Source organism: Hesperophylax consimilis, chromosome 26 (assembly GCF_061612785.1).
Source record: "Hesperophylax consimilis isolate HC1 chromosome 26, BYU_Hcon_1.0, whole genome shotgun sequence".
NCBI classification, from domain to species: domain Eukaryota; kingdom Metazoa; phylum Arthropoda; class Insecta; order Trichoptera; family Limnephilidae; genus Hesperophylax; species Hesperophylax consimilis.
Window position 1 is genome coordinate 15,371,382 of NC_142861.1, and position 24,915 is coordinate 15,396,296.

The 24,915-nt window shown below is 36.4% G+C and overlaps 2 protein-coding genes across 5 annotated transcripts; both read left to right on the forward strand.

Moving 5' to 3' along the window:
* Positions 1–618: 618 nt before the first annotated feature.
* Positions 619–16,637, forward strand: Serinc (serine incorporator TMS1). 4 transcript variants are annotated; one of them, XM_089647509.1, is made up of 11 exons: positions 619–808; positions 2,471–2,635; positions 3,038–3,132; positions 3,391–3,486; positions 4,748–4,926; positions 5,976–6,091; positions 8,055–8,235; positions 10,362–10,559; positions 12,872–12,907; positions 15,795–15,951; positions 16,165–16,637. In XM_089647509.1, exons 1-11 carry the CDS (start codon positions 773–775, stop codon positions 16,301–16,303), a joined length of 1,398 nt encoding a protein of 465 aa, XP_089503635.1. In that variant the 5' UTR covers positions 619–772; the 3' UTR covers positions 16,304–16,637. The 4 variants fall into 4 exon arrangements, with proteins under 4 accessions (XP_089503635.1, XP_089503636.1, XP_089503637.1 ...); XM_089647510.1 differs by having other exon boundaries at positions 15,804–15,951; XM_089647511.1 differs by lacking the exon at positions 12,872–12,907.
* A 5,712-nt stretch (positions 16,638–22,349) lies between these two features.
* LOC149411184 (tRNA-uridine aminocarboxypropyltransferase 1) lies at positions 22,350–24,418 on the forward strand. The gene is made up of 2 exons (XM_089647207.1): positions 22,350–22,642; positions 22,865–24,418. Exons 1-2 carry the CDS (start codon positions 22,454–22,456, stop codon positions 23,612–23,614), a joined length of 939 nt encoding a protein of 312 aa, XP_089503333.1. The 5' UTR covers positions 22,350–22,453; the 3' UTR covers positions 23,615–24,418.
* Positions 24,419–24,915: the final 497 nt, after the last annotated feature.

The following is a 24,915-nucleotide window of genomic DNA, read 5'->3' on the forward strand; positions in this document are numbered from 1 at the left end:
CCGCACAAGATATTCATACAAAAAATAGCTGTAGCCTGTAATACACTTTGCAAATGCTCATGGGTAAAGCGGTACCTTAACTTGTACCATTCTTGACACCAAATTCGTTTCTTTTTATTATTTTATTCAAACATAAAGCTAACGTAAGAGCCAAGAACGCTTTGTCTTTGACAGATTCCATTTTGCCGCGAGTCACGAAATGACAGGAAGGCATAGAAGTACATATACATAGACCACCACGAAATCACAGGAAGGCGTGGCCATGCTTGACGGAGAGGCTTGATGCGGGCTGTCAAGCCGCTAAGCATAGACAATAATAGACAACAATAGACAACAATAGACAAAAAAACTACGTGCTTGCGATCAAGCCGCTTGACCGTGTCCCAGTCCCATAAATTCGCATCAAGCCTCGCCGCAAGCACGTAGAATTGCGCAATGCTTGCAAGCCAGCTTCGGTACACGGTCAAAATGCTTGACACAAAGTGCCATAGACAATAAACTACGTGCTTGCGATCAAGCCGCTTGACCGTGTCCATGTCCCATTATGTTTTTAGCTACTGAGCATCGACAATAATAAAATCTTTGTTTTAAGTAAAATTGTCTATGTATACTTTTCTACGCTAATTCACAAAAATCACAAATCACAAAATTTCACTGACAGTAGAAGACGGAGGATCGCCTAGTGTCTATAAATCGTTATCATCATTATCAGTATAAATCTTTTATTTGGAGGTCTCCTGATTAGTAAATACAGTAATTAGCTTTAACAAACATGGGAGCAGTATTGGGCGTGTGTTCAGCGGCCCAGGTAATTTAAATTTAAATGTTTTCCCAATTTCTCAATGCCCTTTGTGTGCTAAAAAATATTGATATTCTATGACTCATTGCGCAGTTAGCCCTGTAAATAGAAAACCACTCAGGACACGACAATAACATGGCGTTAATGCAAAGCTTATGTAGTCGTATTGTGTAAATAAGATTAGGCTTGCGAAAATACCAAAAAATGTATTTTTTCGTCCTATCAATGTCCTCTGTTATTTATTTACATTGTACGACCTTAGTATCTATCAGAAATTTCACATTACATGAAGATTACTTAATTGCTAGTTTCACCTAAGGGTAAGAATTACAAACATGTTGGAAACTGCGTAAACGATTGTTGAAGGAGATACGTTTATAAATAATTCAAAAATATTTTATTTGCTGTCTTCCAATCTTAATCTTTTGTTCATTTTATTTCAATCAAATATTTGTTTAACTTTTGTTAGAATTAACTGCATTTTATGTTGTTTTCACAAGTAACAAATACAATAATTGTAATTACCGTTTGACTGACGTCTTGTAGGGTAAATTATAGTGAGTTTACATTTCTCGAAAATAATAACAACGTTTACTTTTCCCTACATTTATGTGAGACTGGTATCATTGTAAACTCGCGCGGCAAATATTTCATTCTCTCCAGTGGTCTCAGCCGCCGGTTAAGCCCTAAATCCCCTCTAACGTACGCGATCTACTTTTGTTCATAAAATTATTGTAACGTGAGTTTGTTAAAATATAATTAAATTTAAAATATTCGAATTCTGATTTTACACAACGAGAGTAACTACGCAGCCTTGGGTTCTGCGGATCGGAGAACCACAGAATCATCCATCCAACAATCTGTTTAAATTGGCGATAATTAACAATCCTCCAAATCTAGTATGAAAAAGGACAGCATAAGAGAGCGAGAAGGAAGGTCTATAAAAGTATAAAAGAGTGTGAACGGTTGTCCATTGTCTCTTCTTAATTACCTGTTACAATACTTTGGGTTAGTTAGTATATTGACTATTATTCCGCCATCAAATTCATGGTATAATGTGAGACATTAAACAGACATACTATAATGATTTTGGTAAATATTTACTTCCGCTGCACTTTAAATAGCCACAGATTATGGAAATTACACTTCATTTCAATGCATTTAGTACATGAAATAACTATTTACGTCGAGGGGCACGCACAGAAAAGGTTACTAGGTTCTTAGTTTGGGTTATTTCTTTCTTAAACCTTTCGCAAACGTCACTCTGTACTAAAAAAACAAAATGGCGGCATAAGATCATTTTACAAGGGAAATTTTGAACTTTGAATAAAATCATTTATTCAAAATGGATAAAAACCATAAATAAAATGTATCTTTTACCATCTCTCCCGGAGTAAATAGTCGTTTCTTGTAGTAATTGAAACAAAGTGTAATTTCCATAATCTGTGCCTATTAAAAGTGCGGCGGTTAGACCTAGCAGTCGAAATTATGTTTAATATTTACAATGATTTCGACTGCTAGGTTATTGTTATGTTGCCCAATATATCCTTTAGCTTTCTGTATTTTCTGTTGGTTCGTCAAAGTCCTCAAAATTTAGATTTTTCTGCGTTATAATATTAGGCGTAGACTGCCTGGTGTGACAATGATTAAAAAAAATTATTGTATTTTCAGCTGGCATGCTGCTGCGGTACCGCGGCGTGCTCGCTCTGCTGCAAGGCGTGCCCATCATGCCGCAATTCCACCTCCACTCACCTCATGTACGCCATCATGCTGCTGGTGGCCACCGCCGTCGCCTGCATCTCCTTGTCTCCCGGATTGCAGGACACCCTGCACAAGGTAAGGATTTCTAGCGAAACATTCAGTGCATACTAATACTATAAGATTATTTTGCACAACATGTTTCATAAGCAATGGTACCTAACACAGTACAGTAAGATTGCTACTACTGCATGCTGAATAAGGTTAATGTCCTCGGTTAATGCCGGGACTGGGTCTAGTCCACCCCCTTGATGGGGTGAAGAACAGTATGCAGTTAGATATATGTTGCGAAAGATGCAGTATTCAATATAAGATTCTTTGCAAAGCGTACTTCATAAGCTAAAACCTTCGAGAACAAGCTGCACAAGGAGAAAATTCCTATTTCTTTTCAGTTTTTTAGAAGTAGAACGGTTTGGTGATTTTAACATTTCACTTTAGTCATTCTTAATAATATTTTTTTAATTCTCACTATTTTTTCAGTTGCCGTTTTGTGCAAACAGCACGAAGAATGGGTTTGTTCCTAGTTCCGCGACTTTTGACTGCCAGGGTGCCGTGGGATACTTAGCTGTTTACAGGTTCGTCAAAAACTTACCTGTATCGTGTTATTCAAACATGAATGGAATTTTTTTCTTAAAATTAAATACATGTTAAGTGACATCATCGTTTTAGTATCTTCTGTTTTTTTGTTTGTTTTTATTTTATATCATTTTGAGAAAGAAGATTTTTTGTCAATGATGTTCCTACGACCTCTCTCTGGGAGTACTATAATTAGCTATTTTTCAAATGATATTTCGAGCCAGGATGTTGATAAATGTATTTTTTCTTTCTTGCAGAATCTACCTCATATTGTTTTTATTCTTTGCACTAATGGCCATACTCACAATTGGAGTGAAATCTTCTAAAGATGGGAGAGCGGGAATCCAAAATGGGTATGTTATGTACATTAAAAGAACTTTAGTTTATTTTTATTTGTTTTTTCGTGTACTTTTTTTATTTTACTCCTTCACAGTGTATCACCAAGATTGTGAAGCTTGCGTTTTAATGCGTTTTGTGGTCATTTATACATTAACCTTTGGAAAACCGCTCATGCGCCAGTGACAAGAATTTTTTTCCCGCCGACAAACCATTCATGCGCTGCTGGTAATTTTGCCGTAACTGGAATTTTTTGATATGCGATTTAAACCTGTATGCCATGAGAAAAGTGCATAATTTTTTTTTAACAGGATCGCTTGCACTTGAAACACAAATACATAAAGAATATCAAATAGAGCCTCACACGGTGGATGTCTTATTTTATGAGCGGTGTACGAGATAACATATTGTCGCCTTAACCTTTTGAACGCGTTAATTTGCTCCGTTTTATCTATACCCGTACGCGGTACATATTTTCAAATACCTATGCACGCAATTAAATGTCAAATTATAGCATTCTGGCATGATTTATTGGACTATATAGACAGAACAGATTATTCTCCACAATATGATAACAAATCCTCGTGTGTCAACACTCTTGGATGTTTATAAAAACAAAAACATAAAATTTCATACAAAGACGTACCGTATCTTTTGAATGTGTTCCCGCCACTCACTCGGCGTGTGTGTACTTAGGCCACTGCGTTGATAGACACAAGAGGGACACCATGAGCACTTACCATTTTTTGTTATGAAAACTTTTTCTAAAACTGGACACTTAAATTTTATGTCACTTAATATAAAAACAAAATTAAACTAACGTCATCCGTTGACAAAATTGTAAACTATGGCACTCGAAGGCGCAAAGAGGCTCACTTGATTATCGATGTTTTTTAATGAAATACAATTTTATTTTCGAGAAATTCTTGTAGATGTCAGCATCGTGATAGTTCTACGAATGTTCAAGCGAGCGGGAAATAAATTTATGTCAAAAGACCGCTGGAATATCGGCATTCAAAGTTTCCGTATCAACTGTTGATACAGCCGCGTCTGAGTGTGGACTTTTTGCCGTAACAACAGTTGATACGGCCGCGTGCAAAGGGTTAATATAAGATATTTAGATAACATATTATCTAAATAAATATGTTTTCGATTTATTATTAAAGTTCTCAATGTCTCCACCTCAGACTACATGGCAGATCATTCGAAGAATATGGACCCAGCGTGTTAGATGACTATTCCCCAAACTTTTAAATAATGAAAATTTACTATTTCCAGTTTCTGGGGTCTGAAATACCTGATTGTGATTGGCGGTGTGATTGGAGCCTTCTTCATCCCCGAGGGAGACTTCGGGGTGACCTGGATGTACTTCGGGATGATCGGCGGCTTTCTCTTCATTCTCATCCAGTTGGTGCAGATTGTGGACTTTGCCTTCACCTGGGCTGAGTCCTGGATCAGTAAGGAATCTTTCTTTATTAATTTAATTAAAAAAAAAAATTAAGACATCAACTCTCACCACCTTGTAAATATTAAGCGGCGTGGCGCTGCACGGAGTGTCGTGGACACGTTCCAGATTCCTGTGACACTTCAGTCCAACTCATCGGTGATCTTCCTCTACTTCTCTTGCTAAATTCTGCCAGTTACTATTAGCTCCTTTATAATTATAACATCAACCAGTCAGTCTTGACGAAGAAGATCATCAGATTGTTATTGAGTATTTGGCCGTCTCCTGGTTCCACGACTCTGTCCAGATATTTGGCTATGTCTCCTGGTCAGTAGCGGCTAGTTAATAATTGCTCCCGAGCACTTGTAACATTGCACCGACAATACAAAACTCAGCTCGATGCTCACAAAGGTCTCATACAATTGGTATGAACATGGAATCTGTTTTATCGGCCAGTAGCGTTTATCACTTTACCAGCAGGTGCGAAAAATAGGGCCTGTTTTATCTACTAGGTTGGACACTACATGGCAGTGAGCATCACTTTTTTAACATTCTATGAATAGTCAAAAGTGTGGATTCATACAATTGTTACCCAATTGTCCGAACTTTTACCACCATATCGGAAGGCATGATTTGTTCGGTAGCGTGTTTAATGGGAATGCGTGTGTGTCATATTGTTGTCGATACCGTGTCTTCAATTTAACATCTACTCTTGTTCAATCAATGTTCCGGTTACAGCTTTCTTCGACACAAAATCCAACAAGTCATTATGATATGAGTGATTAGTTCGCGGTGATGGTCTAGGGAAAAGTCCCCAGATCTGGGTTTTGAATTTTCATGGGATAAAGGGAATGGCCATATATCAATAAGAGGATCATAGAGATTATCACGAGGCAAAAGGAGCGGAGAGTAGAGTTTCTTTATAAATAGATATGTAATGCTATACTCTGGTGAGCGCCCACATATTTTGACCACCGGCCGCCACTCCTCCTGGTTCCATATGCATTCTCCAGGTATATCAGCTAATAAAACCTTTGTTGATATCTTTTCTTATTGTTCCAGGTAACTATGAGGAGTCCGAATCGAAGAGCTGGTACGTGGCCCTGATGATGGCAACCTTCGTGAACTACGCCCTCTCCATAACGGGAGTAGTCCTACTTTTCGTCTACTATACTAAGGTGACATATTAACTCCTACTTCGTTGCTTCATATTTGATCCCATTTTGTAACTCATGCTGTAAGATGACGTGATTACCTTGGTTCAGAGAGAAGGAATCCTTTCTCCTCTCTTTAAATAGCGATACAAACTTAAATGTCCCACACAAAAATGAGAGCATTACACTAGAAAGTGTACTTCTCCGAAGAAAGTCTATAATGCATTCGGTAGAGCCCTACACTCGTATAGTTGACTTGAACCATAACAACTGTTGGTAAAGGATCACAGGCACTTCTTAACCTATACCATCCAAAGCTATTTTCACTGAAACTGACCTCAGCAACTAAATTCATTATTGTGCGAACATGACCTGAATTTGTTGATCTAGTAAAAATAACACTACCTTTTTATATTTAATACTAGTTGTACCCTGCAATGCATAGCTGTTGCTCAGTCTGTCTGTGCCAAAGATATTAGAAGAACGAGATATGCTATGTTGGCCGCCGGACCGTAGGCGGAGTACTACCTAATTAGGGTACTTTGAATACTATCGGGACGTGTACGCACAGAAATCTGTTCTATGTATTAGTGCGGATACCTTAGCGTAAGAGAAGGTGTGCAGTAGTATTGGTGAACAAAACCGGCGACACTGGGCAAAACAATTCCACACAGTATGAACTGCTCATAGCACATCTCGTTCTTCTAATATCTTTGGTCTGTGCAGATAGAGAAACAATAGCGCATGTTGCTTTTACGTCCAACAGATGGCGCTGTTTTTCATAAAAAGCATGTTTATCCAACAGATGGCGCTTGCTATGGATGTTTTTACCTGTCACAGGTGACATTTTTTTAAAGAAAGACAAACATTCCCGGGTTATGAATAACCTGACAATATTTGAAAATCTCCTACTACCACCCACCACAGTAAGCTGAAAATGTTGCTTGTGTTGTGATGGAGGACTTAGCCAGCCGAGGAATTGAACACACTACGCCTGAGTGGGACCCAAGCGCGATGTAACTCGGCCACCGACCGATGATAATATAGGTACATAAAAACACATGCGTATTCGGACGCAACGTTGTGTCAAAATTTCAAAGCAATCGGTAAGATTTTGAACCAACGAACATTTACATTTTTATTTATACAGGGTGTATCGGCACGTACCCGACAAACTTTAACCAGCTATTCCTTAGCACATTTGGAGTAAAAAATGTTATTGGCACCTTGCTGTCTGGTTACATTTTTTTTTAATAAAAAATTTATTCATATTTTCACCACATGTCACCAATGTTTTATCCTTTGTCAAAGTTTGAAAACCCGTCTGGCAATATTTTGTTCGAGTTTCGTTGAATAATGTACGTACGTACCTACGTTAGCGCGCTTTTACAAGCACAACGAAATGGCACGGCACCATTTGTCTCATTTTCAACTATTATTATTTAGTGTGTACGAAAGAGCGAGGACACTTTTTGACCCACTTGCTAATAACAGCTGTTGAACACGAAAAACAATTCAAATGACAGTGACGGAGTGTGGATTTTTTATTTATTTTTTGTTTTTAATGGAAAAAAAATGTTACCGGACAGCAAAGCGCCCATAACATTTTTTACTCCAAATGTGCTGAGGAATAGCTTGTTAAAGTTTGTCGGGTATTTGCCGATACACCCTGTATAGATAGAAGATAGTTCGTCTCTATTTTGTCGAGAGGCTTAAATTATGGCGGCTCGGAGGGAAGGCCTTCTAAGATTCTGTCCCTTCGTCGAACTGAGCAACTTAGCAAGGTTGCTACAGAACCAAAGGTAATTTAAAACAGAATGCAGGTGGCGACAGAACACTTCAAGTACGGAGTTGACCGGGGTCTAGAGTTAGGAAGCTCTGTCATCGTACAGAACAAATCATACCAACAGGCCATCACGAAACACCTGCTACTCACACATTTAAGATGGGGATTTATGAATGAAATTTTTAATTATTTGTTTATCAGTCGGACGGCTGTGACCTGAGCAAGTTCTTCATCTCCATCAACCTGATCTTCTGCGTCATCATCAGCGGATTGTCCATCCTCCCGGCGGTGCAGGAGCAGCTTCCCCGCAGCGGCCTGCTGCAGTCCTCGGTGGTCAGTGTCTACATCATCTTCCTCACCTGGTCGGCGCTCAGCAACTCGGGTATGATCATTAATCCAACCTTTATTATATCTCTGTGCACTTTATACAAATATAACTAACCGTTACAAATAATAGCTGGATGTTGTCAACGTGCAATGCGATTGATGAAAATTTTCATCAACAGTCGATAATATTGGTAGATTTTTTATTTATTTAGTTAGTTTATACAACATTTGAATATAAACTAATATGTATAAACAAGATAATATTTCATTTTGTAACTATAAATATTTGTACAATAAACATAACATTTCTTTTTAAATACATTCATTCTGCCTTCATTCTTCAGACTTTCAGGCATTTCATCATACATCTTTAGTCCTTTGTACATTAGGCAGTTCTGTGATTTTGATTTCTTCATATGTGGCAATCTAATTCTATTTACATTTCTGGTTTCGTAATTATGAAAATCTCTATAAAAACAATTTCATCCAAATAATTTGGCATTTGGTTGTTCATGACTTTATGCACAAAAATTAACACATTAATCTCTTTTTTATTGGAATCCAATTTAGCTGCTCTCTCATTTGATTAATGCTTGCGTATTTGCCTTTTCCCAGTATACATCTCTTAGCTCTATTCTGTATAACATCTAGTTTGTTTGAATTCCCTTCATTGGCCAAATATAACATAGTTGAGCAATAATCTAAATGTGGAGCAACTATAGTTTTACAAATGAGCTCTGTAGTGTTTCCATTTAGTTTATTTCTTCTAAGAAAATTGACTTTTTTTGGTACCTTCTTTAGCACCTGTAATTAAGCGAATGTAATTCAACACATCGTAATGTAGTATACATAGTATAGTCACAGCATAGCATAGTTTAGTCATAGCATAGTACAGTCATAGCATGGTGATAGCGATTTTGCTGGTGGCAAGTAAAATACATGTAGCTGTTATAACAATCTCAATGTCCCAACAGTTGTAAATTCCTCATGTTAGGGTTTTCTTAATATTACAGTAGAACCTCGTTAATTCGAAATTCACGGGACATCAAAAATCAAATTTCGAATTCAAATTACCAAGCACATAATTCGAAAGTTTACGAAAAAAACAAAAAGATTCTGAAAATCGAGTTCCTCGGCCGCCCCTTCAAATTCAGGTAGTATCTTTGGAGTAAACTTCAATTTCTGTTATTCAAAGAAAATTCGTAAAAATACCACACATTTCTGCATAAATTAAATTTTCGCGGCCGATTATCGTAAAATTCAGATATTCAAAATAAATTTGTAAAATTTTTATTTATTTATTATTAACACCCCAAACTAGGCAAATGCCCTTATTATGGTGGTAACAAAAATAATAAAATATAAAAACAATAATACAATGTTGTACGTATATTGTTATACAAATGGTAATACATATTGTAATACAAAAACAAAAATAATAAATATATATACAATAATAGGGATAAAGTCGGAATGCTTTCACATATACATATTTGCATCGAAATCTCGCGGCCGATTTCGGTGCCGACCTGTAAATTAAAATATTTGGTATTCGTAAAAATATTATATATTTCCGTCGTCATTCAAATTTTCTCGGCAGATTTCCGTCGCGGCCGACCCTTTAAATTCAGATATTTGGTATAAATTCGTAAATCTCCGCCTAATTGAAATAAATTATGTATTTAAAAAATAATAATATTAATTAATACCATGTATAACCTCGTAAAAATACATTTTTCGGCATTTTACCACGACGGCTGTCTTTTAGATTCCGATTTACGACATTTTATGATTTAATTTTGCAAAAATCGAATTTATTTCGAATTACATGAACAAATTTGTGTGCGCGGACAAAAATAAATTTTAAATTAAGTATTAACGAATTTGAATTAAAAAACCATTTTGTATGAAATAAATTTTCTCAGAATATTTTTTTGGTGAAAATTTCTAAATATGCGTTTTTTCGAAATAACGGGGTTCTACTGTATTAAGATTGTTATTTATTATTTTTGTTGTGTTCCCGTCAACGGTTACATTCAACAGTTGACAATCTCCAGCGATAGCGGCATTGGCGATTTTTAAAATTGTCGTCAGCGCCCAGTACTACTATCTAGCATGCCTAGCTTAAAATGTCGCCAGTTCAAACCTTTTCTAATGTAAAAATTGTTGTGTTGTGTTTAGGACACGAATGCAACTCGGCCTTTGTGGATATGATCGACAAGCGGGACCTGGCCACACAGAGCCAGGTGTCCTTTGGCAAGGAGGCCATCATCGGCCTCATCATCTGGATCCTCTGCATGCTCTACTCCACCATCCGAACGGCCTCCAATAGCTCCCGTTCCATCGGATCTCACCACGTCCTCAAGGAGGAAGGAGGAGGTAAGAAACAACCAGAACACTCAAAAAACTGATATCTTCATTTTTTTAACTGTCTTTATTTGTCTAACCCAGCATTTTTAAAACATTTAAAGTAATCCTTTACTCCTTTTAGTAATAAATAAATAAAATCGCTTCCACGTGACCCCCCCAGAAGCCTCACTTTCCTCTTCCCTGTCTCATCCTACATTGGGGATATCATAGCCCCACTGGCTTCCGATGTTTCTATAAAATTTACTTAATATTATTCAAGTCTTCATCGATACATTTTGAACTATTTTTCAGTTAAAAAAAATTTACAGAAGAAAACAAAAATCAAAAAAAAAAATTCTCGAAAAGGAAAAAGCAAGATTATTTTGGATTCAGTAGTAGAGGCAGTTGACGAAAGTTCACCAAAAGGTCTGATAAATTCAACTAAAATCATTATTAAGTAGACGAAAACTTGCATACATTGATCGTCCAGTTCATCAGTCAGACATCTCCAAATACACTAAATTTGAGTTAAATGATAATACAGGGTTTTCCAATAAGAGGTGTTATTTTGATATTCAATCCTAAAAGATCAATGGTTTCATTGATTGTGTGGCACGTAGCGCCGTCTTGTTGAAAGTAAACGTTGGCCAGATCAATACCATCCAATTCCGGCCATAAAAAATCATTAATCATCTCTCGATAGCGCAATCCATTCACCGTAACTGTTGCTCCAGCCTCATTTTCGAAAAAGTAAGGTCCAATGACTCTGCCGGACCATAAACCGCACCAAACAGTCACACATGGAGGATAGAGAGGCTTTTCAACAATAACTCTTGGGTTTTCCGAGCCCCAGATGCGACAATTTCGCTTTTTGACGAAGCCACCGAGGTGGAAATGGGCCTCATCACGCAAGATGATTTGCATTTGATTCACTCAAGTGAATTTTAATAATTTCAATGCGTTGTTGAAGCGTGTATCGTTCCATTTTTATTAATTGCGTAGTTTCTACTTGTCAAATGTCAAAAAATGACAGCTTCAAAAGTAACATCTACCGAAATAGCGAGCTATTCAAAATAACACCTCTTATTGGAAAACCCTGTATATACCGCTAGGTTGTATGTAAAAGTGTACCATCTATCGGTTTCAAAACTCAGATTACAAATGCATCCAAACAATTTACTATGCTGATAAACTTGTAGAGAGTCAACTTAAATCTTGATGTCTGTGTTGAGGTGTATTCAAATCTACCGATACAGTTTGTGGCAGACACGAGTAAAATGGCACCGCATCATCAGCTGATTATGATGACACTGTATGGGCGAAGTCCGTGGAAATGCAATTTCGATTTGTGTGAAGAATTCATTTTAATTTGAATTTCAAATTGAAATTGCGTTTGCATGGAATTCGCCCATGCAGTATCATCGTAATCAGCTGTTGATGCGGCACCATTTTGCTCCCGTCTGTGCCATGTTTGCCACGCACTGTGCCAATAGATGAGAATAGATCTTTACTACATAGTAGAACATTTCAAATTTTCCTACTAGTGTATCAGATTGTATGCCTCTTGGTGTTATATTATGGTTCAAAATCAGATGTTAACCTTTCCTTATCTGTGATGTGTATTTACTACACATAGCTTCTAATAACTCTATAAATATAATAAATTCTGGGTTCAGATTTTAGGTATTCCTCTGTTATGCATTTATGCACTGAATTAAAAAATAATATTTTACATAGTTTTCAAATTCAATTAAAAATCAGAGTGTTTTGTTAAAAATCGGGAACAAATACACCAATACAATCAACCATGTGACACTGCTTCGCGAAGAGTGTGTGAGGAAATGACACGCTATTGATGTCCCGCTTTAGTTCGCTTTGCGGGAACATGAGAAATCCACACGTCCGCAGTTGTATTTAGACCATCGATACCTACGACCGCATAGCTGTGTGTGTGAGTCCAGCGCCCATGGCCCATCCATCCAGCACCTGCAGCCAGTCGGTCGCGGGCCGTCGATAGATAAGGACTCCTCGCACATTTGTTTAGCATCTGCCGATGGTTTTTTCATGTTTTCAGCAATTAAAGTACAATTATTATCACTTTTGATATAAAATATAATAAAAAATAAGCGATTAACTATGAATATTCATATTTTTCCAGTGTTAAATCGCTTGTTTTGAGATGTGTATTGACTACACAGCACCGGAACGCGTGGATTTTTTTAGCACAGTAAGGGAAAGGTTAACAAATTGTAAATAATATTTGATTCATGGTGACCATTAGAATATTGCTTTATTTGGAGATGTCTGACAATTGACATATTGATTGTTTAATTTTTACTTAGGCCGAAGTGGAACCGAAGGCTTGGTGGCTAATGAAGGTATGCACACTACAAAATAATAGGGATTCTGTAATAATTCATCTTCACGGCTTCGCTTATCCTAACCATCTCTATCTATTTTTGTTATTGGCCGCTTCATATAGATAATATTATATCACTGCTCTGGAAGAAAAATGTCACAAGTCATTAAATACAAATTTTGTGTTATTTACACTGATTTTTTACATAATTAAAACAAATCTTGTTTATGTTGCGGTCGGCAGAGAGTGTGGGTTTTCTTGAAGAGAATAGTTCATTACATTGTCAAGAAAAACGTCACAACTCATAATGAACATCAAAAATGCAAAGAAAGAATTTAAATTTGTGTTATCAACAAAACCGACACAATTAGAAGTACATATGACGTTTTTCAAACAAATTAGTGGCATATCAAGTCTAAAAAAATATGGAAAAAATGTCACAAGTCAAAGTCCAGTTACTCCTATTTTTTCATGGAAATTTTTATATGTACTTTTATTGTCTCTGCTGAAAATACGATGTTTTTCCTCCAGATCTGCGATGTGTTAATCTTTACTATGCTTTAATTTGAACTTTGAATAATGATAATTTATGTAAGGTTTTTTTTGCGAGAATGTCAAAGTAAATCTATTTATATGCTTTTCAATTAAATATTACATATAGCCGACCCCATCAGAGAACCATCGTAAGACATAGGATGTATGTCACGCAAAATTCTTCCATTATGTCAAATGTTTTCAATAAAATGCCCATAGAAATTGAAAAATCTTTTTTTTCTGAATTTCAAACTTGAATTAGGAATAGTCACTATTAGAATATTAATAATAAGTTAACTCCACTAATTCTGTTAGTATTTTGCTTTTACTGGCTGGCAACTTTGGGCCAAAAGCTTATCGTAATAATGCATAAAATTCATTAACCTTTAGATAACTGTTCATGCACCAGTGACAAGAATTTTTTCCCGCCGACAAACCATTGCGCATTGGAATTTTGTCCTAGCTGGTATTTTAAGATATGCGATTTAAACCTGTATGCCTTGAGAAAGTGCATAAAAAATTTGAACAGAATCGTTTCTATTCGAAGCACTGTAGAGTTCATTTTTGATTTCCCTCAAAAAGGGTCTGGTGTTTCACATGTTAAAATGTTTGAAAGCAAACCAAGCTTCATAATTCGTGCCGCTAGGAGGCGCTAGTATAGCATACTGCCATCAGAACGTATGGGAAATGTCAGAAGTTGGTGGTATTATAACTATTCTGCATTATTTGCTGTTAGGCATCAAGTAAATAATTAGCTAATCAACCTACATACAATGTACTTGCGACGCCTTACAATGGATCTCTCATGAGTTCTACTCTCTTTAAGTAATTAATTATATATGCGTTGCAATTCAGACACTTTGCTCTTCTTACAAACTTTTAAATTTCTGATCATGGCTATTTGTATCAAGAATATTAGGAATAATTTATTCCTTTACTCATTTCAATAATATTACCAACCGGTGACCGGAAATCTCATCAAAATGACAATTCAAAACACCTACAAAATGTGATAATAAGTCATGAAAAGTGATGAAACAAAAACTAGGTTAAATAGGTTACATAGGTAACTATTAAACCTAGTTTTTGTTTCATCACTTTTAATGACTCTATATCACTTTATAAAGGTTTGTTGAATTTTCATTTCGATGAAATATCATGGAACCATGTCCGCGTGTGTGTACGTGATTGCCACCAAAATTTGATAGAATGCATTGTCATCGACAACGGTTCCATGATAACTCAACACAATGACAATTCAACACACCTTTAAAAAGTGATATAAACTCATTAAAAGCTATGAAAAAAACTCACCTATAAACCCAACCTGTTTAACTCAGTTTTTGTTTCATCACTTTTCATGACTTTATATCACTTTTTAAATGTGTGTTGACTTGTGAATATTTTTATTTGACATAACCATAACCATAGACATTCGCATGTTAGGAACATCCTAAAATAAATTTCTCCACTTTACCCATCTTCATATCAAACCATTTAGCTGTTATTTTGTAGTGTGCATGCTTTTTATACCTACCTACATTATTAAATACATATTTATTGTAAAATTACAATCGGATTAAGATATTTACAGATTTTATGTTCTGCTTAATTAAAAATATTAAGTTATTTTTTAATTTTAATATTTAAGGATTGCTAATTCAATGAGTCCCTTTTATTGTTGGTTTACTTTTAAAACTTACCAAATCCATTTATTGCTTTAAATTTCAATTTGATGACAATTAATTGATTATGATTTTTTTTTCTAAGGTGATATTCTGACTAAGGTGATATCTTTTGTAATCTCTGAAACTGGATTTTTCCGTACAAAAAGTAAACAAACATACTGATTTCGGTTGTCTGTGATGAGTGTTATTCCTGCTTGAAATAATTCACATTTGATGAACTCAAATCTGCTTTGAATTAAAGTGTCGTTTTCGAAATAGAAACTCGTTGTCTGAAGAATAATTCAGACAAGTGATCAAATAGGTAATCCTCCTATAACATAATATCCTGTGATTTTTCACAGGTTTCACCAGTTTCTACTTCTAATTTACCCGACAAATACGCCGAAAGTGAAAAGTGGCTATTTCTTGCATTTATGTCTGATCTGTATCCATGGACATTGCACACAAACAATAACCAACAAGAGTTTTCTTGTATAATTGAATGCATTTCATAGATGGCGCTAATTTAATTATTTTAGTAAAATTAAACGAATTTCGAGCAAAATTATTTATTTTTTATGCTAGTAATATTATTTAGAATCAACTCCTGAAGTTAGTGAATTTTACCTTGTATAATGATTTTATTTGCGGCAAATTCAGTGTCGCCCCTTTTCTGTATATTATTCATGGGCTGTATTTTGACAGCGAAAACAGATGGCGGTGAGTCTGGCGGTCTAGTGGAGGGCGACAAGAAAGTGTGGGACAACGAGGAAGAGAGCGTCGCCTATTCCTGGTCCATGTTCCACGTGATCTTCGCTCTGTCCTCGCTGTACGCCATGATGACACTCACCAACTGGTACCAGTAAGTATCCTATATTCATATTATTGATTTATTTATTTACGGGCTTACCCTAATGGGCTTTTACATGAAATTAATGTAAAATACAGTTATAATTGAAGATTTTCGCGGCCAAAAGTATTTTTGTTATTTGTTTTTGGGGTGTTATGCGTGTTGCGCTAACTCCTTCTTTAGCCAACGCCAACAAAACAAATTGCTTATTTGTTTTTTCCGCAGGCCCAACTCGGTGCTGCAGACCCTGAACGCTAACACCGGCTCCATGTGGGTGAAGATGATCAGCTCTTGGCTGTGCATTGCCATTTACACCTGGGCCTTGGTGGCCAGAATCGCACTGCCCAACCGAGACTTCGACTAGTCACAGCCAAACCAACAACAACGGCAACTTGTGGAATATGCCGTCACTCGTACACCGCTGCGGCTCGTCTAATTTTAAAATTTAGTGCAGTTAGAACTGTTTCCATGTAAGGATGCTATCGCCTTAGTAGTTTATGTGAGAATAAAAATGCTCCCCTCTGTCTCTGGTCCATCTGTGTCTCTTTAAATCCTTAAAACAATATCTTTTAAACCGTATCAGATAGCTGCCTTGTCATGCAAACGACCGCAGAATAATAATTATACATTGTGTAATGTGCTCATTTTTTATACGTACTAGTAACATACACGCTAATTGCGCAGCGGATCAGATGGGCGGTGACATACATACTGTTACTCACACTAAGGGGGTTTTTCGCCACCTCTGAGCAAACTGTTAAGTATAACTACTCATCAAGTAACTTTAGTCAAAAGATCAACGTGGCGGTAAAAGCAGACATTCACTTTAACGTTACTCAGCGGTGATGGTCGATAAGTAGCGCTAATCGGCAGTTTACTTAGAGGTGGTGAAATACTGCCTAAACCAATCGCATCCTACGATGGAATAGTTCTACAATCCCAGATATAGTTATGTCACCAATACTTCGGTCTCTGCTAAATTAATTTTAGAAATGTTGGATACGTAGAAATTTATGGCCTGATCTGATTCTTAAACGTAAGGATTTTGAGTTGAGTTTTTATACGGACAAAACTTTTTATTAGTATTCCGTATGCACGGGTTCAAACAAACAATTCATTTGAACGTTTTAAAGCATAACCAGCAAAAAGTATTTTTTGCAAAAATAATTAAATTAGCGCCATCTATGAATGAATAGATTATAATGTACGTTCCGTTTAACCTTAACTATAACCAAGATGTTCTGCACACCTTTGGTAGGATTCTTAGAATTTAGAGTGTGCAATTATTTTTAAATGACTTTTGATTTTTCCCAGTTGAAGTTAGAAATATCTGTGGTGTTAGGTCAATGTATTGATCCCTTCGAATCACAATGTTCCATCTTACATAGCAATGTCATGCGATAGTAGGCTGCAGAGTTCATCATTGCATCATATAGCAGATGTCAGATGGAACCTTGTGATTCTAAATGGTCGATATGATAAGTGCAAAAATGTTTGTTTTGTGATATGAGTGTGTCATTTCATTAAGTTTTGTTTCATATATATGATAACTATCTTGTAGGCAAATTGTCCAACAGACCAATTTGTGCACCAGTGACAAGAATGTTTTTCCGCCGACAAACCGTTCACGCGCTGCTGGCATTGGTATTTCGCCCTAGCTGCAATTTTTTGATATGCGATTTAAACCTGTATGCCACGAGAAGTGCATAAATTTTTTTAACAGAATCGCTTGCACTTGAAACACTTTAGAGTTCATCTTTGATTTCCCTCAAAAATGGTCTGGTGTTCCAAATATTATTCCATACTTGCCTAATCGAGACTTGAATTTCCAATACAAAACTGTGTTTCACCACGCTTACGAAATTCAAATGGGACGGAGATCTTCGATGTCAGCGAGTATAAGTGAAACAGGGCGCGTGCTAATTGGTCTATAACCAAAACGTATGTCAGTGGTGACATTTTTTTTCATTCAAATTTGTATGGAAGGCACTTCTAGATTTCTTCTTTATTCTATGACGAAACCAAACGAACAAGTGAAAGTAATTATTTTTCAATTTAAAGGGACAGAAAACATGAATGTAATGTTTTTCAAAGTAACACTTTGACCTCCAACACTTCACACAACCTCCAAAATTACTGAGAAATTTCAGTAATTTTGTACTTGCCATTCTTTACCACAGACTATTTAAAAAGCCCTGTGGAACACCGATGGGTCTCTGGAGAAAATTTGAGCATTCTCTTTAGAATAGTTTGCGATGTGATTTTGACCTTAATGCTTTGAAAAATGTATGAAAACAAAATCAGTATTGTTTGGGCTAATGAAACATTAGGTTCCACCAATAATTCTCTGTTTTATGCTCTTGCTTTCAACAGGTCAAAATGTTTTATATATTTCTTAAATGTCTTTTAATTAATCCGGCATATTGACAAGAAAGAAAACAGCAAGTTGTGTCACCAATGGGGTAAGCAGTGTGGACAAAGCAACAAAAATCAACAATATCTGAAGCATAATACAAGTAATGCTATCAGTTATCTCAATGCTGAAATAAACTTATTGTAATTTTGAACAAATTAATAATTATTTATGATGTAATATAATATAAAATGATACCTTTATGATCTCGAAGTAAAATTATTATTGTTAGTTGATCTGGCGAAAATGTACCTAACTTGTTTTTTTTTCGCTGTTTACCTCTTTGGGATGAAAAATCTATTTGATCGGTATTACGAAGAACTCATTCCGCATGATGAATACATTTAATTGAAATTATTATTTAATCTATGAAATTTTCCTAATCGCCTTAGTTTTATTGTAAATAATATTCTTCTCTGCATTCGATGTGATTTATTATATTCCAAAATAATGCATTATACCTAATCCTACCTATATTTACTTTAAATAAAATGTGAAAATAAGATTGTGTTTTTTATTTCTACCTCTTTTTCTCGTAATATAATGAAACTTTACATATGGGCTTGAAGAGAACAGATAATTTTGTTGGTGACCGGGTGTGTCATCAAAATGACAATTCAACACACCTCCAAAAAGTGATATAAAGTCATGAAACAAAAACTAGGTTAAATAGGTTACATAGGTAACTATTAAACCTAGTTTTGTTTCATCACTTTTAATGACTATATCACTTTTTAAAGGTGTGTTGAATTTTCATTTTGATGAAATATCATGAAGCCATTTATTTTTTATTGTAAGATTTTTTCAATTTGTATAGGTGTTTCAGGCTAATAATCATTGTTTATAATAATTTAAAACTCAACTTACAAGGCCAACTTTAAAAGCAGTATGGAAAGGCAACACATGCAGTACCACAACGCTTACCGCATGATGTTTGGCCTTCCCATATACTGCAGTGCTTCCAACATGCTCACGCAAGGGCGAGTACCAGGTTTTGCAGCCCTCATAAGAGACAAACAACTCCCAAAATGTCCTCATTATGGAATGGAGAAAGTTGTTGGCCCCGTCAATATAATGCTCAACGTCTTTCTTTTTTGTTGTTCTTATTATTGTATATGTTTTATGGGATGTGTGGAATTGCACAAACCTCCCCATATTCCGGAATAAACTTGTTTCTATTATTATTAAGGCGATGCACTACGATGTGTAATATTTTAAATTGAGCCGCTATCAATAACAACCCTTACGTAGATGGCGATAAGGTTAAAATTCCCGCTTAACACTATCCGCCTGTTTTGATTTATGCAAGAAAAAAACATGGCCAAAAAGTGCATTTTATTTTTGTTTGTTCAAGCATAAATATTTAATTTTTTTCGATCATTTTATAAATAACCTAATTTGCCACATTATACAATAAAATCGTAACCGAAAATGGGTTCGTAAGTAGGAGATTTTGAACTATAAAACAGTTTTCATAGGCCTTATACATTATTTTTTCTGGGCTTATAAAAAGACTTATCTAAAAAATACTCGATTATTTCAAAGGCCAAGATGTATTCTACTCGCAGTATTTAATTAAAGCATCTGAAACATTTCTAGGTGACCAAATTTTCAAACCAAAAACACATAATTTTGCATTACTACGTATGGCATCGCCTTAAAATATTGAGAGAGTTAGATGTCCCCCTCTAACCCTATTTCAATTCTTCTTTCGTATGATCCCCACCATACGAAAGAAGAATTGAAATAAATACTGGAAATCCAATAATGTCCTGTGCGTGCGAACCGTATCGAAATTTCTCTAATAATAACAGATGTACATTTGTAGAAATGTATTATATATTTGTACAGCGCCCTTGAGGTGATTTTGCACAAAAACGGCGCAATACAAATCATCCAAATATTATTATTATAGTATGGCGAGCGATACACTGAAATAGGCCAAGCCACGAAAATATAGCTCCCTTATGGCGTGGTCTAGGTTTATCATAAATAAATCTATTGTTTGATTTGGAGTAAAAAACCACTGTATTGTGGAAAAATGGTGACCGGTTATCTTATCAAAATGACAGTTCAACACACCTACAAATAGTGATATATATATATATATTTTTTTTTATATTTACTCCACACAGGAGGCCCTGAAGAAAATAATTTCCCTCAGGGCCTATGTCATCTTTGGGGATGCTGTGTGGAGGGTCTTTTTGTGGAGAGGAAGGAGTGAACATGGGTCTTGAAGAGTCCCATGTTGTAGGAGGGGGGAAACACAGAGGCCGGCAGTTCGTTCCACAACCGAGCTGTTGAACTTAAGAACGAATCGTAGAAGCGACCCGTTCTCATGTGACAAGTGTCAACTGTGTACAAATGTTGGGCGCGCGTTTGGCGTGTATCCCGACTACGCACCGGTGCCGAAGGGATCAATGACGCTAGTTCCTCAGAGCATCTTCCATTGTAATACCGATAGAACAAGGACAGCATACCTACCTGACGCCTGTGCTCTAAAGATTGCAGTCCGTTTGTTAAGATTGGGGAATCTATCAAACGGACCGCCCGTTTCTGCACAGAGTCAAGGGTTTTTTTCAGGTATTTTGGGGCTCCAGACCAGAGATGGCTGCCAAATTCGACAGTAGGGCGCACTTGCGATTTGTACAGGGTGAGCAGTTGTGTACTATTAAAGTATCTGCGGGCCCTGTACAGTACGCCCAGCTTCTGAGAGGCCAACTTTACTCTGGCTTCGATGGAGCCCCCGTACCTGAGCTGGTCACTTATAGTTGCACCAAGCATATCAATGGAAGGCCTGTTCGGAAGATTGCTTCCGTTGAAGAAGACTAGATTATCATTTGGATCCCTTTTAGACGTAATCAGACAGGATTGGGTCTTTGAAACATTAAATTCGACGAGATTATTTTTACCACAGGAGGAAATACTCTCGAGATAACCGTCCATTCTCTGCTTCAAAGCCCTCCGAGCCGTTGGAGTTTGTGTGCCCTTTGGGGGCTTGTCAAACAAAAAGCTATCATGAACTGTACTGTCATCCGCGTAACAATGAATCGGTGCACATGTCAAAAGGTCATTGATGTGCAACAAAAACAAAGTCGGAGAAAGAACCGATCCCTGTGGGACGCCAGCATTTATGGAGTGCGAGGAAGAGGTGAAACCGTCAGCAACCGCCTGAATCGACCTATCCCTTAAAAAATCAGCAATCCACGTACACAGGGATGCGGGAAGTCCGTAAGAATGCAATTTGTTGACAAGTCCTCGGTGCCAGACCCGGTCAAAGGCCTTGGATATGTCTAGTGCGACCGTTTGGGTCTCACCGTGACGTTCCAGGCACCGCCCCCAAACATGCGTCACATACGCGAGAAGATCACCGCACGAGCGGTTCCGCCGGAATCCGTATTAACGGTCGTTGATAATTTTGTTCTTCTCGAGGTATGTGAGCAGTTTGTCGTTGATCACACGTTCCATCACTTTGGACAGAACTGATGTGATCGCTATGGGGCGGTAGTTGGCCGGGTTGGAGCGGTCACCTTTCTTGGGAATAGGGTGAATTACTGCTTTTTTCCAACCAGAGGGCACAGTGCCACACTTCAGATTTGACAAAGCTCTTCACATTTTGAAGAGCTTTGTCAAAACTGGAACTATTTACGCAGCACACCTCTGCAATACCAGGGCAGGTATTCCATCAGGTCCACTAGCTTTGTTAACGTCGAGCCCCCGTATGACGTGGAGTACATCCCGATGCCGGATCCTCAGCTTTAATAGATAGATATAAAGTGATGAAACAAAAAATAGGTTACATAGGTAATTATTAAACCTAGTTTTTGTTTCATCACTTTTAATGACTCCAAATCACTTTTTAACGGTGTGTTTAATTGTCATTTTGAAGAAATATCATGAAACCAAAAACAAAACAGAAAATTCTTGTTTTCTGGCAACAATTAGATAGTTGATTTATGGCAACAACTTTCTATCTGTCAAATTCTCGTGAACACATTGTAAAGTTGTCATACGTCACAAACATTCTGCTATTCGTATTTGGTGAATGAAAGCGTTCTAGAAATAAATTTCCCGGTTAAATATTGATGATAATTATCCAAAATGAATCCCAAATCGCCAGAAGCAATGGACGAAAGGCCGTTTGAAGGCATGGCGATCGACGACACTTCTATCTTAGACCATCTCGATGGCAGAAGTCCCTGCCCCAAGTGTTATAAATCGAGGAAGTACTTCTGCTACACATGCTACGTGCCCATTAGCGAATTGGAGGGCAAAATTCCCAATATAAGAGTAAGTTTTCACGACATAATCACAAAACTTTTAAGTTATTTGTAGGTTAGAAAATTTGAAAGTGAAAGCTGGTAAAGGCATGCCGCTAATAGTTACGCTTTAATCCCTCCCCCTTTCTCACAAACGAAGCATGTATCAGAAATAGAGGTTAAAACAGAGCTCTCAGCGGCAGGACGATAATTTGCTTTTTAATTTTTAACTGATTAAATTTATTGTTTTCAGTTACCTTTGAAAATAGACATAATTAAGCATGAAAAAGAGATAGATGGGAAAAGCACCGCAATACACGGACCGATTCTAGCATCTGAAGACGTCACCATCTACACTTATCCGGATATACCTGACTATTCAAAAGAAGACAAAGTTTTCCTGGTGTACCCGAGCAAAACATCCGTAGAAATCCCTTTCCTTTTCAACAATAACCGTGGAATAAATTCGCTGGTTCAGCAATTTGCCAGCGAAAACCTGACAGACGGCCATTGCCAGGGGACCCTTCTGACGCACCGCTTTCCTGGCAAAACGGCGCCAATAAAGTGCTTGAAGCGTTTAAATCCAAGTAGTGAACTTCCCATAAAAAAGGCAGTATTTATTGACAGCACTTGGAACCAAAGCAGAGGGATTTACAAAGACGATAGAATGAAAAAGTTGCCATGTGTCGTGATTCAAAATAGAGTTTCTCAGTTCTGGCGACACCAGAAGGGCAGTCCGCGCTGGTACCTGGCCACCATAGAGGCAGTTCACCAGTTCTTACTTGAAGTGCATTTAAACGCTTGGGGTGTCAGTCCTCTTTATAGAGGGCCCCATTGTGAAGATTACAGATTGGATAGTGCGTGTGATTTAGATTCTAAAATGTATAATGGACAATATGACAACATTTTGTTCTTCTTTTCGCATATGTATACCAAGATACACAAACTATACGGACATGATGATTTGAAGGCGTACAAAAGGCCGATGGATTTGGATATTTGAAAATTGATTTTACTTGGTGAATAAAATATGTTTAATGAAATCATATTTTCATAATTTTAACAAATAGTTAAGCTCAAAAGAGAAAAAGGTATTTTTATGATAGTTTTATTGTCCATCAACTAACTTACGTCTATTGAACTCATCAACAGGGTTTTTTGGTTTGAACTAGAAAAGGTTAATTAGAAAAATCGCCATTTACAAATGAATTGCATTCAGCCTTGATGGTCATTGAATCCATAGATTGGATCCTAGATAGATAATTTTACACTATACGACTTATTGATCTACAAGGTTATCTGAGCCAGCACTCAAAAGGGGAACGAATGAGCAAACAAAATGTTATTTTTATTCATAGGTTTTTTTTTATCCACGGTAGCGACACCCATGACCAATATTTGTAGAAAATATATACTTAACAGGGTTCACTCATACAGGCATTTCTGGGAAAAAAAATGTATCATGCCATAGCTCAAAGTCCAGTTGAAGGAACTATCTCTTTCACTTTTCACTACTAATATTATTTTTTGAAGCTACGTTGATTTCCTCGCATTTACATTTGTACATACGACTCTTTTAACAGTAACAATGTGGTATATAGTAGTGAATGGTAGAAAAAGTGAAGGATGCCCGAGGAATATTTAACGCATTATCTCTGGACGGGATGATATACGGAGTCGAAGTAAAGTAGAAGATATAATGTAGTGTAAGATATAATGTTAGACACCTGAGGAAGAACATATGGCTCGACCAAGTGAAACAAATACTAAAATTAGGCGTATGAGGTGAACGAAGAAAGGGTGTATGGAGAATGTTTTTAACCCTTAAATGCATGATTTATTAAATTTTCCGGAAAAAAATACATTTTGTAGATATTTACATGCATATGCAAGGAAATATAAAGAATTTATTTTATTTGTAATTTTTTAATGATATTTGATTAAAAAAAAATTGTTGCAAATTTACAACACCATGTATTTAATAAAAAATAATATGAACAATTTACGTATGAAAAAAAAAATAAAAAACCTAAAAAAAATTCTCAAAACTAATAAGTGTACCGGAAAAATACGAATTATTACATATAAGTATTGTATTATTGTATCCTAAGAAAATCAAAATAATAACAGCAAAACCAAACTGTAATTCTAACCTCCAACCAATTTTCGAGAATCTTCACTTTGTTGAAGAAAAAGTGACATTTGACATTCGCGAAAGAAAAAAAAGGTGATGCCACTCGATAAAATATATTACCGTGAACTTGATAATTCTAAAACGGCATGCATTAAGTATACACCAAAGAG